This window comes from Lissotriton helveticus, chromosome 10 (assembly GCF_964261635.1).
Source record: "Lissotriton helveticus chromosome 10, aLisHel1.1, whole genome shotgun sequence".
NCBI lineage: Eukaryota > Metazoa > Chordata > Amphibia > Caudata > Salamandridae > Lissotriton > Lissotriton helveticus.
Genome location: NC_136071.1, coordinates 1,061,164,082 through 1,061,178,317, shown reverse-complemented (window position 1 = coordinate 1,061,178,317; position 14,236 = coordinate 1,061,164,082). Strand labels below are relative to the sequence as shown.

General features: G+C 41.5%; 1 protein-coding gene across 1 annotated transcript in view; it reads left to right on the top strand.

Moving 5' to 3' along the window:
* Positions 1-14,236, top strand: part of SYF2 (SYF2 pre-mRNA splicing factor) — a 247,762-nt gene that overhangs the window by 62,571 nt on the left and 170,955 nt on the right. The window contains exon 4 of the mRNA XM_078663769.1: positions 1,063-1,180. Coding sequence (XP_078519895.1) covers positions 1,063-1,180 — 118 coding nt within the window. The remainder of the gene's footprint in view (positions 1-1,062; positions 1,181-14,236) is intronic.

Here is a 14,236-nt window from a genome sequence, read left to right as displayed (position 1 = left end):
CCTCCCAAATCGCCCGAGGGGGGAGACCTCCCTGCGGTCGGCTGCCCCCCCAAGCCCCCATTAGCACTAAAGGCGGCCAGATCGAAGACGCTGATAGCGCAACCAACAACCTTATTTATACACCGCCGGTAACACCGGGCACTGACATCAGAAGCGACAGAGCTGTCTGCAGAGCCTGGGGCGGACCTGGCTCTGGCTCATTATGGCGCGCAGAGGGCCCAAAATCCAGCAATCAGTGGGCAGTGTATGCAGCGCAAATCGGATGAAGTCAGAAGAGTGCCAGTACATGCCAAAACTTCCTTTAAAACCACTCTGTTTAGTAGATATAGACAAGCGGCAGTAATGCAACCCGAATCGCAGTAAAGCTGGGTAGCAATTTCTGCCCTTGGCATCGCTTACCCCCGCAGTGAGAGCCATCAGCCGATGCCCCCTCCAGTCATTCCTCACTATGGTTGCAGTTCGAACCAGACAGCAAGTGAATCCGCCTCAATCGTGGAGAGGAGTCCGTACCAGTCATCAGGGAACCTGTGTTCAAAGCTCCTTACTTCGAATCAGTTCCTCTGCGTCTCTACTCTGCCAAATGAGCCGCCGTGCACCACACTATGTCACAGCGCCCTGCAGGGTAGAAAGAGCAGTATTTATATGTGATAAGAGATTCTGCACTCTGCAGCAGGGAAAGAATCAAATAGAACTTGAGCAAGCTGATCAGGCGGGTCAGTCAGGAAGTAATGCTGTCAGTTTGGGGGGAGGGGGGAGGGATCGAAGGTCCCAGTGAGAGGTGAAGGGGTAGTACTGACTGCCAGCCAGGTGTGAGAGGAAAACTACTAAAATACCGTGGATTTCCCCAATACCTCCCCTTTCTGTACTCAAAATACAAGGTGTCTAGGTGAAATTAACTGCGGCACAATGAATTTACATAAAGTGCTCCAAGCATGTCGCAACCCTTCTAATTGACGTTATGGGTGATTATGCATTAAGAGTGAACATTTTGAACTTCTCCCCGTTCTGTGTGCTGCTCTTAATTCTGACTCTGTTACCTAATTTTGTTCCTTGGTGCGGAAGGAATGTGCAGCTAAAGGTGAAGATTATCAGCGGGCCAAGTTATTGGAAATCAGTGCTGAAGATGCAGAAAAATGGGAACGGAAAAAGAAGAAAAGGAACCCAGATATAGGATTCTCAGGTTAGTAATGACATTCTTTTTCTTCTTTTCTGATCCTTACACGTACTGTTTTGATTTAAATTGCAAGTTTATGAAAAGTAGAAACTAGTGTTTTCTATGGACTGGATTTATGTATATCGCAGATGTGCCTCTCTAGTAATAAATGCAAATTGCAATGTAGTTTTTGTAAAGTGGATTAGGCCAAGATGACAAGCCATCGAACATCATCTTGAAGTTAATGATATTTAGTGATATCAATCCACACGTGGATTAAAAAGGAAGCCATAATGTGGAGGGCTCCCTTGACTTTTACTTAAACTTCTCACACATCCTGTTGTAAAAAAATGTGAATCAGCCATCTCATTTAGTAATGTGTAGCAGGTTAAATTAACTTTGTCATACTTGAAGTTTAGCATTACCTTGATTTTTATGCAGGTCAGTATAACCTGAAAACACACTTCCCTTCCATCACTTCCTCTCCACCCAAAAAGCCTGGCAGCAAGCCTGCTCACTGGTGGTCTGGAAAAGCTAACGTAAATGAGCTGTATCTACTCACTCCGTGCCTGGGGCATATGTACAGATGCCAAGTTATTCCTCCATGTAAAGGGATCTAGCTGTTCTAGCACAGGTAATTGAAACAAACTTCACTGGAAACTTTTGGCAAGCTTCTTTCTGAGCCGAGCAACGAATCTGATGGCAGGTTTGAAAACTTAGTCTAGGATTTGTTGTTTCCCCAGATGTTGTGTGAATTAAGTTTCACTGTTGAAAAAGGAGACACTTCTATAGCTAACAGTTGACCTCAGTGGCATGACTGGAGGATTCCCTCTTGCAGAAGAGTAAAGCAACTGGACATGTTGTTTTTTTTTATTGTACAAATGCACATTTTGTTTAGATTGAATATTATAAAAACCTCAAACATGAGCATGTGTCATGTGGTCATTGACCAACAGCAAACCATGTCTTTATAATAAATAGGTGTGTGTGTGTGTGTGTGTGTGTGTGTATAGATACACACACACACACACACACAACATTTATTTATTATAAAGACATGGTTTGCTGTTTGTCTATGACCACATGACACCTGTATGTGTGTGTGTGTGTGTGTGTGTGTGTATATATATATATATATATATATATATATATATATATATTCACTGAAAAACCATAGGTTTCACACCAGTTATAGTTAGGAATTGGCATTTAAAAAACCTATTAAATTCACTGAAAAAACTATAGGTTTCACACCAGTTATAGTCAGCTGGAAATTTTACTCGCATAAAACCATTGAAATTCCCACGTTATAGTTAGTTGGACTCACTATAACTTGCGCGTGCAATGCTCTGCTGATGACGTCACATATTACATCACTCATGACATGGTCAGTGACATCACTCATGACATCACTGATGACACCATCCTTGTGACAGAGTGACAGACCTCCTTTCACTGAAATGTAACCCTTGAAACACAATCTATAGTTTTTTCAGTGAATTTAATACTTTTTTTAAATGCTAATTCCTAACTATAACTGGTGTGAAACCTATGGTTTTTTCAGTGAATTTCATAGGTTTTTTAAATGCTAATTCCTAACTATAACTGGTGTGAAACCTATGGTTTTTTTCAGTGAATTTCAAAGGTTTTGTAAATGCTAATTCCTAACTATATATAGGGCCTCAAACCTATGAAATGTAATATTTTTTATAATGAATCCTATATTGTATATTTATATAATACTATTTTTTTATTTTTTTTGCCGTGGAGCGCTCCCGGGGCGCGTACCGGGGAGCGCCCCGGTCAGCCCAATTTTGCGGCACGCCCGGGGCGCGTACCGGGGAGCGCCCCGTTACCGCTATTGCCGCGAACGAAAACATCCTCGTGACGTATCACGTAGCCGCGTCCGCATGATACGTACAGCGTAAGCGCGCCCGGAAGCACCCACGCGCATACAAACGCGCTACGTAAGCGCCCCGGGACGCGCCCCGGGGCGCGCCCAAACATCATCGTGACGTATCGCGTAGCCGCGTCCGCGTGATACGCACGGCGTAAGCGCACCCGGAAGCACTCGAGCGCATACGATCGCGCAACGTAAGCATCCGACGCGCTTACGCGACGCGCCCCGGGGGCGTGTAGCGTAAGCGCGTCGGGTCATGTGACCTGAAAATAACACTTTTTATTGGTGCAGAACAGTTTTGGTTTCCAAATGATGAAAGCCCGGGTCATGTGACCTGAAAATAACACTTTTCATTGGTCCAGGACATTGTTTTTTTCCAAATGATGAAAGCCCCCACCTTTTTTCCTTATTCAGACTTTGTCCTTTGACTGAGGAAGACCTGTTTGGAGATCTGTGACTAATATTTTGTACTTTAAAATGGCTACAGTAGCAGCAGCAGCTGGAGCATCTGCACCACCACCACCACCACCAAGAGGACCACCACAACATCACATTGGTGGTCAAGAAGAAGAAGAAGAGGAGGAGGAGGAGGAGGAGGAGGAGGGGAGTAGGACATTCCAGCCAGAAGACAATACCCCATATAGGCCAAAGCAGCACATTGTATGGGAGTTTTTTTCCATCCCAGAGGGCAAGAAGAAAGTGAATGCGCCAAAGGTGACTTGCCAAATCTGTGGCTCTGAACTTTAAAGGGAGAACCCTAATAAGAAATATTAATTTGGCAATAACACCATGATTTGGCACATGCAGCGCAAGCATCCCAACAACTATGCTGCGGCAGAGGTGAGAGATCTGGCCAGTAACCCTCCCCAATCTTCAACCAGCACCTCCAAAAGAAAGCAACCCACTCCATCGGGACCAGAGACAAGGGAGATGGTCCCAAACATACAACCACAGTTTGGTGAATTCAAGATCACTTGTACTTTTTGTGGTAAGACCATCACTTATGGTGAGCAGAGCATAAAGCTCATCAACCGTGCTGGTGACAACCACAATTGCCCCCAAAAAACATAATTTTTTCCTTATTTTTCTTTGCTCCAGTTGAGCCGTTTACAATTACCTGTTTTTTGTTTCTCCCCATAAAAATAACCAAAAAAATATAAAATAGTTCATAAAAGCCCAAAAAAGTACAAAATGTTCAAAAAAACATTAAAAAAAATATAAAACAACAAAAAGAAGAAAAAAAACAGTTCTTTTTAGAACTACCTCCAATTTATAAAAAAAGGCTACATTTAAAAAAAAATCTGTCATTCTTTTTTCCCCATGGTACACTCCCCGGTACGCTCCCCGGTGCGCGTACCGGGCTATCCCCCCGCAAAAATCGAAAAAAAAATATTATTTTTTTTTGCCCCGCGAAGCCCTTTTATGGCCCCCACATCAAACCTATTTGGTCAGGGGGGGTCTACCCTGCCCCCTTTTGGTCCTTTCCCCCTTTGTTTTTGCCACCTCTTGTGTCTCGATCCTACCGAGACACAAGATGGCGGCCGCTCCGGACTGTTTATAATGTTGACAGACACCCGAGAGCCAATCAGCTTTCGCGCGCGCGAACTCGCGTAGCGCGCTGGTACGCGCCCCGGTGCGCGTACCAGGGCGTGCTTATAGATATATATATTTTTTTGCCCCTAAATTACTCAAAATCCTCTGGAGCACATATCTTGAGACATAGCAAAGGCACATCGGGCTACCAGTCCCTACAATTTTGCCAAGTTTCGTGGGAATCCATTCAGCCGTTCGGGCTAAAAGTGAGTCCAACCGCCCTATGGAAATTAACATGGGGAAAACACGTTTTGGGACCCCCCTTTTATCTCGGCCCCCGCTTGACAAATCCCCCCCAAACTTTCAGGGAAGGAGCGGAGCGGAGCTGGCCATTTTCTTGGAGAAATTCAGCCAATTCCGTCAATCAACGCCAAAGTTATTCCCAATAGAATGTTGCAGATTTCCTATGGAAACTAGGCCCTAACTATAACTACCTACTGGCAACCGCCAGTAGGTATAAAATATATAAATCATTTTTTTTGGTGCAATGTGGTCTTGTAACAGGATCGCTCTCCAGCGGGTGCCGGCGTTGGGCCAGACCAATGGCCAAAAAACAATTTTTGGTACAAAGGACGCCGCACACAGCAACTTCAGTTCACAGATTTATTTCAGTGCCCAGTCTAACACCAACGCGTTTCAGCCTGACGGCCTTGCTCAATAAATCTGTGAACTGAAGTTGCTGTGTGCGGCGTCCTTTGTACCAAGAAAAAGAAAAAAAAATATATATATATATATTCCCACGTTATAGTTAGTTGGACTCACTATAACTTGCACGTCTGCAATGCACTGCTGATGACGTCACATATTACATCACTCATGACAGTGTTTTAAAAAAAAAATTTGATTGGTGAACTGGCTTATTAAGTGTATCTTAGTGAATACATATATTAGCGAGTAATGTTTAAATATTTAAATATATGCATGAGTGATGTAATATGTGACGTCATCAGCAGTGCACTGCAGACGTGCAAGTTATAGTGAGTCCAACTAACTGTAACGTGAGAATTTCAATGGTTTTATGCGAGTAAAATTTCCAGCTAACTATAACTGGTGTGAAACCTATGGTTTTTTCAGTGAATTTCAAAGGTTTTTTAAATGCTAATTCCTAACTATAACTGGTGTGTAACCTATGGTTTTTTCAGTGAATATATATATATATATATATATATATATATATATATATATATATATATATATTCACTGAAAAAACCATAGGTTATAGACCATATATAGTTAGGAATTAGCATTTAGAAAACCTTATTTTACTCACACAAAACCATTGAAATTCCATATATAGTTAGTTGCACTAACTATATATCGCGCACCCGCAATCCACTGCTGATGATGTCACATATTACATCATTCATGACATGGTCAGTGACATCACTGATGACATCACTGATGACAACATCCAGTGATTATGTGTTTCTGTAAAGTTTAAATATGTTTTACATATTGAAGAATGAGTGGATGTATAAGTGTCTGAATGAAGGTTTTAGTAGGTGCGTGATTGACTGTATGAGTGAGTGATTAAATGCGTCTTACTGAATGCACGGGTTAGTGACTAAACTGTCTGAAAGTGTGCATCAGTATGTCTGTTGTTGTGCAAGCTGCTGCATGTGTTGATCAGTAGCTATATAAGTAGCTATATGGGTTATTGATTGGTTGCACAAGTATTTGTATGGGAGACTGAGTGTGTGTATGGCTGGCTGGGAGGTGTGTGACTCTGTGCAGATCAATGTGTACTTGTATCAGTGATTCTATAAGAGAGTAAGTATGTGTTAGTATATGTTTCAAAAATGTAAGGTGTTCTGTGTTTAACTGTATAGATGAGAAAATGGAAGTGTGATTGATTCTTTTCAGGACTGACTAGGTGTGTGAGTAACTCCATGGATGAGTGGCAGAGTGTGAGTGTCTGTATAGGTGTATGAGTGCATATGATAGTGTTGTAAAGATGAGTGATTGTATGTATGTATGAATGATTGTATGGGTGAATGAGTGAATGTGTGTGTAGACGTAGGAATCAGTGAGTGCGTATGTAGTAACTAGTATTGGTGTGTCAATGGTTTCAAAAATTATACTCTGTATTTAACACTGGGTGTAACAGAGGTTATATTAAAGTGTGAGGAGATGCATTGTATTGTCACATTAATGATATCATCATTGATGTGACCATTGATGTCAAATGAGATATCATCAGTGATGTCATTTGAGATGTCATCAGTGATGTCATCAGTGATGTCATTTGAGATGTCATCAGTGATGTCATCAGTGATGTCACTGACCATGTCATGAATGATGTAATATGTGACATCATCAGCAGTGGATTGCGGGTGCGCGATATATAGTTAGTGCAACTAACTATATATGGAATTTCAATGGTTTTGTGTGAGTAAAATAAGGTTTTCTAAATGCTAATTCCTAACTATATATGGTCTATAACCTATGGTTTTTTCAGTGAATTTCATTGGTTTTTTAACAGCTAATATCTGTAGCTGTAAAATGTATTCTTCTTTAAATCCAAAAATATATTTTATATGTTTATTAATAATTTTTTTTTTAAATATTTTTTTTTCTTCGTTCCCGCTTCGCGAATCGGGAAACTTCCCGTTAGCTGACCTTGATGCCGCGAAATAGACCGCGAGCCGGTAAATGTTTCTTTACCGCAACTGCCGCGTTAGAAAACAACATCGTGACGCCTCCCGTCCACATGACGTTTCGCGTTGTCGCGTGATACGTCATATGACGTGCTACGTTAGCGAACTGGTACGCGAAGCGAGGCGCAAAGCGCAGGTTTCTGGAAGCAAACCGGGAGGCCCTGCAAAGCGCGTAACGTAAACACAGCAGGTCATGTGACTTGGTAATAACACTTTTCATTGGTTCATTTCACTTTTGGTTTCCTAATGATGTAAGACTAGGTCATATAATCTAAAATGAACACTTTTCATTGGTTGAGAACTATTGTTTTTCCCAAATGATGAAAATCCCTCCTTCTTTCCTCACTCTGACTTTCATCATTGTGAGAGAAAGACCCTTTGTTACCAGTGAGCAATGGCTTCTTTAGTAGCTTCAGCTGGTGCTTCCCCACCACCTCCACCACATCCAAGGAAGAGTGGACCACCTGCTCAAGTTATAATTCAGCAAGAAGAGGAAGAAGAGGAACAGGACGAAGAGCACGAAGAGAGGCACTTTTTGCCTGAGGAGCCCAGGACGTCTCACCGGAAAGAAAACTTCATTTGGCAATTTTTTAAAATTCCCAAAGGTCAGAAAAAAGTAAATGCAAGATACGTAACTTGCCTTATATGTCAAGATAGACTGTCCAGAGGGACCGACAAAAAATACAGTTTCGGAAACTACACAATGCATCGCCATATGACTAGGTGGCATCCTAACAACTACAGTGCTGCACAGTTTCGTAACGACCTAGATAATCTCCCTATTATGGCCAGAAGATCTGTTGTACCGGAAGTAACGGGACCAGAGGGCAGGGAGATGGTGCCAAATATACAAACGAGATTTCGTGAAGTAAAACAAGTCTGCGTACATTGCAGTGGATTCATTTGCTACGGAGAAAGTAGCATCACTCTGATCAACAGAGCTATTGACAATCATGCTCATGTTTGTCCGAAACGCCCCAAACAATAAATTCTTTTTTTTTTTTGTTGCTCCTGTTGAGCCCTTTACAATGAATCGTTTTCGTTGCCCCCTCCAAAAAAAAAACAAAAAAAATATAAAACTGTTCAGAAAAATTCAAAAAAAGTAAAAAAATGTTCAGAAAAATAATTAAAAAAATATAAAACAACAAAAACAATTAAAAAAAAGTTCTTTTCAGAACTACCTCCCCGGTATTAAAAAATTGGTACAATATTTGGAACTGTGCCAACCTCTATTTCTCTTAGTTCGCTTCCCAGTTCGCTCGCCGGTACGCGAACCGGAAGCGAACCAAAAAAACAGTAAGTATAAGGGAAGGAAACAGACAGTTATGTTAAAAGAAAGACAGCTATAGGGGAGTAAACTAGAGATACTATTACCCGTAATCCACTGCTGATGATGTCACATATTACATCATTCATGACATGCTCAGTATGTATGGAAAGGGGCAGATTTATATTAACTAGCACATCCCCAGAGATGCACCAGTTAACGTGCACCGCTGCTCTACCACCCACAGTCTGCCGCATTTACAATCAGATAGGACAAAGCTGCATCAAAACCCTGCGCCTGCTTGAAGCAGGCATAGATCTTGACGCAGGTAGGGTGAAAGCTAAAGCAACAACTAAGTGTCGTGTGCAGAAGTTGCAAAAAAGGAAAAATGGCGTTTAAACCAATAATGAGCCCATGCTAACTTAACACAGTGTAAAGATATCCAGGATCTACATCAGTTTGGGGTTCACGAACCTGGCAGGTAAAAGGCACTGAGGCTTTGCACCGTGCATATCTCATCCCAAATCATATGTTGTTTGTGAATGAAACAATTTCCCAGACCAAATGCTTTAGATTGGCTACTTCTAAAAAATTAAACACCCCTACTATCCCGGAGTTAGAGGAATATGATGGTTGGAGTAATTTTACTCGGTTGTCCATTAAAGATTTACAGGCCCTACTCCATAATTCTTCCTTTAACATTTCCAGTATAAATCCAAAAGGTTGGCTGCTTTGGCAACGTGCCTTATCCACGGTTTAATAACGCTGCCTTTTGCTTTATATAAGTTTTCAAATTGTATGAAATATATACCAATAGGTCGTTATGCACCTTTAGGTAGTGGTTTTCTTCATGAGGTCTGGTCGCTTCCATACACATACAGATGTTTCAAAGATGATCAAGAAGTTTATCTGAATGGAGAGGAATGCACTGAGACGCCAGATCATTCACTAATGTGTAGGCACATACAGTTACACGGTTCATGCAACAAACACCGACCAAATATGGCTTGCGTGTTGCAAGGCACGCCAGTTCCTGCTATCATCCCCACGTTCAAGTTGTTGGAAAATGGTAGTTATTTGATGCTCAATAATGAAGATTGTTCTGGGTTAATTAAAAGTATTCCTTTTATCGTAACAGTAAGTGAACGGGTTATTTGCTGCAGAAATGTTCTATTTCCTCCCACACATGAACATAGGGAGTTTTCAATCTGGCCACAAATACCAACCTTGGGAACAGATTTCAACGGCATGGCAAGAATAAGAACTCTTTTGTCTCAGAGAGAGGTGGCCTTGAGTTCGGCCCGTGAAACTTTCGTGCTTCACATAGCGAACACCCGTACAGAGGTGCAGACCCTTTTAAATACAGATTTTCCATTTCAGCAAGATGGTTCGGACTATCTTTAACGCGTCCTCCACAAAGGGCCTGGCGCACTTTTTTAAAGTTGTTACCAGTGGTCTCGTGACTACATTTGAGAAAATCTTTGGAGTCATCCCTGCTTTCTTTCATTCTATTTTTTCCACTGTGCTTGGTGGATTCCCATTTTTACTTGCATTACCAGCGGACGCTCTTGTGCTTTTTTACATTTTTAAATATGGATGTCCCTCCTGTGCAAGCTCCCGCCCTGCAGCTGCTGACGCTGTTCCGCAATCGCATGCTTGAATATTATGGCACAATGCCGTTGGCGATATTAAGCACGGCATATGGATTATCTTTTCGATTCTCCTACTTCACCTGTGTCCAGCCTGTATTTCACTGCCTGACCTGTGATTTCGATTGGGCCATTGATTTGTGTCTCTGCGGACCGGTTTCTCCTGACGTCGACTTTAATCAGCTGATGACTCCTATCATTACTCACGAGTTGGTTTGTCCTGGCGAAAGGATTATGGCTGTGGCATTGATGCATGGACTAATTGGTCCCTGGAATTTACTGGCGGCAACACAGTCTTTCTTGGAACAGAGCTTTCTTGAAAACCCACCGAGCTGTCCTCTGATGGTGATAGAGGATCCGGTGCTGGGAGAGCACGTATGTTCTTTTCCGCTTTTAAATTGGATGGCTGAACTCTTTTCGGATGAAGACGGTGACTTCCTATTGGAGGCTGTTGCAGCTTATTTTGCATACACAGTTATGTCATAGACCTTTTTCATGTTTGATATGCTGAGTACTAGCATTTCATTGACAATTCATTGACTTATTTGTCAAGTTTTTATTATTTAGCTTGCCTATTGGCTTAAGCCTAGATAAAGTAGTTGGCTGTTTTATTTTTCTTTAGCATTAAATTTTCCTAGTTTTTAATGTTTTACCTTGCGGACCGTCCACATATAAAGTTGCAATCTGCTCTCATGAGATGCCACTTTTATTATCTTATTCAGTTCGTTTCCGGATCATGGGGAAGTGTCATCTAGATCCTGGATATCTTTACACCGTGTTAAGTTAGCATGGGCTCATTACCGGTTTAAACGCCATTTTTCCTTTTTTGCAACTTCTGCACACGACACTTAGTTGTTGCTTTAGCTTTCAACCTAGTAGTTCATCGTGGTTTACATGAGAATAATATGTTATTGCTCTACTATCTGCTTTGCTTGTTAAACTATATCTGTACAGCGACTGCTGAAGTTTCAAGAACAACACGATACAGAATTGTTATGAGGTCTGATCTCCACGACTTCATACTCATAACATAAGTGCAGCTTCTGCCAATTCTGGGCATGAGGCGGGTTTTATTTTGCTTTGCCGAACACACATACACAACACTTGATGCGGTTCACATGAAGAGAGAGCTGGTGTATGCTGATGTGATTCCTTCAAATCTAAGACACTAAAGTATGGGCACGCCCTAAACCAACACAAAGAGACCTTCTTAGCAAATAATATAATATGTGTATTAGGGAGGGTCAGATATAAGCAGCCGCGGGCCGTGGAGGGAGTTACGGTGAGGCGGGGAGGGGGAGGGGCAGGGTGGAGCCCTCTCCACCCTGCCCCTCCCCGCCTCCCTGCCCCACCGTAACTCCCTCCACGGCCCGCGGCTGCTTATAAGTGTTGCTAACTCTTATTCATTTACAGCATGTTAACATACTGTCACCATTCGCTTTTTATGTACTAGTAACTATGCTGGTAATTTTGCTACTGATAATATGTGTACTTCTATTATCTAAGATACTACGCCTGAGAAGACGGCATTAGTAAATAAACATTTCAAATACACATGTGTTCTTCTTAACTCCATGTTCTGGTTTCTAAGAAATATATAACGACCGACTGTTCATGAGTTCCACGTATCCTGAGGTACTATAAGTTCATATTCTGGATTGTCTAAACATTGAGAGTTTGTTATATCCAATGTGACACTGTACCTAGCTTGCTAAGGGGTTTTTGATTACTAAGGTGAGTTTTGGGGCACCCTAATTCGCCGAGGTTCCAATCCTCTGTCCACAGTTCTGTGTGAGAACAGAAACCCTGCGACAGGGACACCCCTGAGCCTTGCTGGAGCTTCATCACACTTGCGATACAACTCCAGCAATGCACCACCTTTACGGCACAGATACGTCACGCATCTCTGCTGTTTTTGCCCCATGATGCGCCGCATTGTAAATGCAGCACACCATAGGTGACGGAACAGCGGCACAGAATGACTAACACATCCCTGGTGATGCGCCAGTCATCATAAATCTATCCCTATGCTTCTTATCTTGTTAGAGATGAACCGCCATATGTATCATCAAAGTTTTTTGCATTTCCTAAATAGCGAACTTTAAGGAATAAAAAGCGATTCTTTACCATTCCTAGTTTGCGATGAGCTCTTTGCTAATTACAAATTACCCATTCATTTCCATGCAGCAGGAGGGCCATAGGAATGAAGGTGCAATTTGCGATTAGCAATTACCTCATCGCAAATTACGAATTTTTCCGAGGGTGCAGGGGTGTCTCAAGAACACCCTGCTGCACCCCTGAAAAAGAAATTTGGGGGCATATGGCGCACATAAATTTTGAAAACATTCCTTTACCTCAAAAACGATTTTCAACTCATAATTTGAAAACACTGCACATGGGGAAATGACTTAAAATGTCCTTAAGACACATAAAAGCGTTTTTTGATTGCCTTTGCAGCATGTTTCAGTCACCTTTAACATGCCTATGTAACGCAAACATTCAAAATCTAAATTTGCCATGCACAGGTGGGAGCATATTTACAAGCAATTTGCTCCACAGACAAACTTCTTACATTGAAATGGGAAAAATAACATCAGAGACTCTCAATTACCTTATAAAGAAGCAGACACCATTATGTCCTTGTCATCAATATTAAAACCATTGCTTTTTCTCCAAAACGATTTACAAGTCATAATTTGAAAACACTCCACAGCTCCTATGCACATAAAAACCCTGTCAGTACTAATACTTCACATTTTCTCCAATTACAATTTCTCAAAGAAACAAAATCTATTTGTAAAACACTTGAGACAAAGCAACATTTGAAAAACACAACTTTCTTCATAATTTTCTCCTTAAAGCACACTATTTTCTATCTAAATTAAAGAAATCTTTTCTCACCTTAGCAAATACTTTGAGTTTCAAAACAGTCTCAGAAACACACCAATTTGTCTTCAGCAGAGCAAAAGGTATGCACTCCAGAGTCTGCAGCTATCAAAAGCACAGAAATGCTGTAATTCTTCACACATATCTCTCATGTCACCCAATCAAAACTCTTCCCTCACTTTTTTTCAAATGAAAACCCTTCCCCCCTCTGCCATTTCATGCCTTTTCTGCATGGCAACCACGTCTTGGAAGACCTCTGGTGTTTGCAAGTTCACACAACAATGTTGCAATTGAACTCTGAACTCTCAGTGCACCTCATATCCAGTGCATTCTTTCATTTAATGATTTTTTCTTCACCACTCAAAATACATCTTTCAAACAACTCATCCATGCACCCTAACTTTCTGTTTTCAGCAATCAAAATCCACCAATCACTGTTACTGCTTCATTAACACAGAAACTCCACAGTTTTTTTCATTTTAAACTCTTATTTTTTCAACTGCCATTTCATTGCCACACTTCATCTGACTGCAGGAGAACCTTCTCTCACCATGTTTTCTGTCTGGATTGTTGGACATAGTTACATCTATTGGGCTCAGAGGTATGCTGAGAACAGGAATTTACCTAACCTCAATTTACAAGATGTGGAAATTAAGTGGTTTGGCCACAGAGGATTAAAATGTCACCAATTGATACCATTGGTGAAAACCTTTATGCATTTGCCAAAACCTGACCTGTTAATTGTGCACTGTGGAGGTAATGATTTGGGCACTTTGACTGGGGTAGGTCTGGAAATGCTTTTAAAGGACACCTTTGAGCAAATGATGGCACTTTTTCCTCAGACTGCCTTGGTATATTCAAATATATGCCAAAGACAGAAATGGAGGTGGTCAAACCAATTTTGTCCACAAATTGAGAAGTCGAGGAAGCATGTAAACAAATCTGTTTCAGCTTACATGAGAGACCATGGAATGGGCTCCCTGTACAACAATAACTTGCGTTACTACATGCAAGATATCTACAGAGGAGATGGAGTTCACTTCTCAGATGAGGGCAACAGAGTTTTCATTTTGAATTTAAGACTGTGCATTGGTACCTACTTATAAGTACCTAAATGTACCATAAACCCAA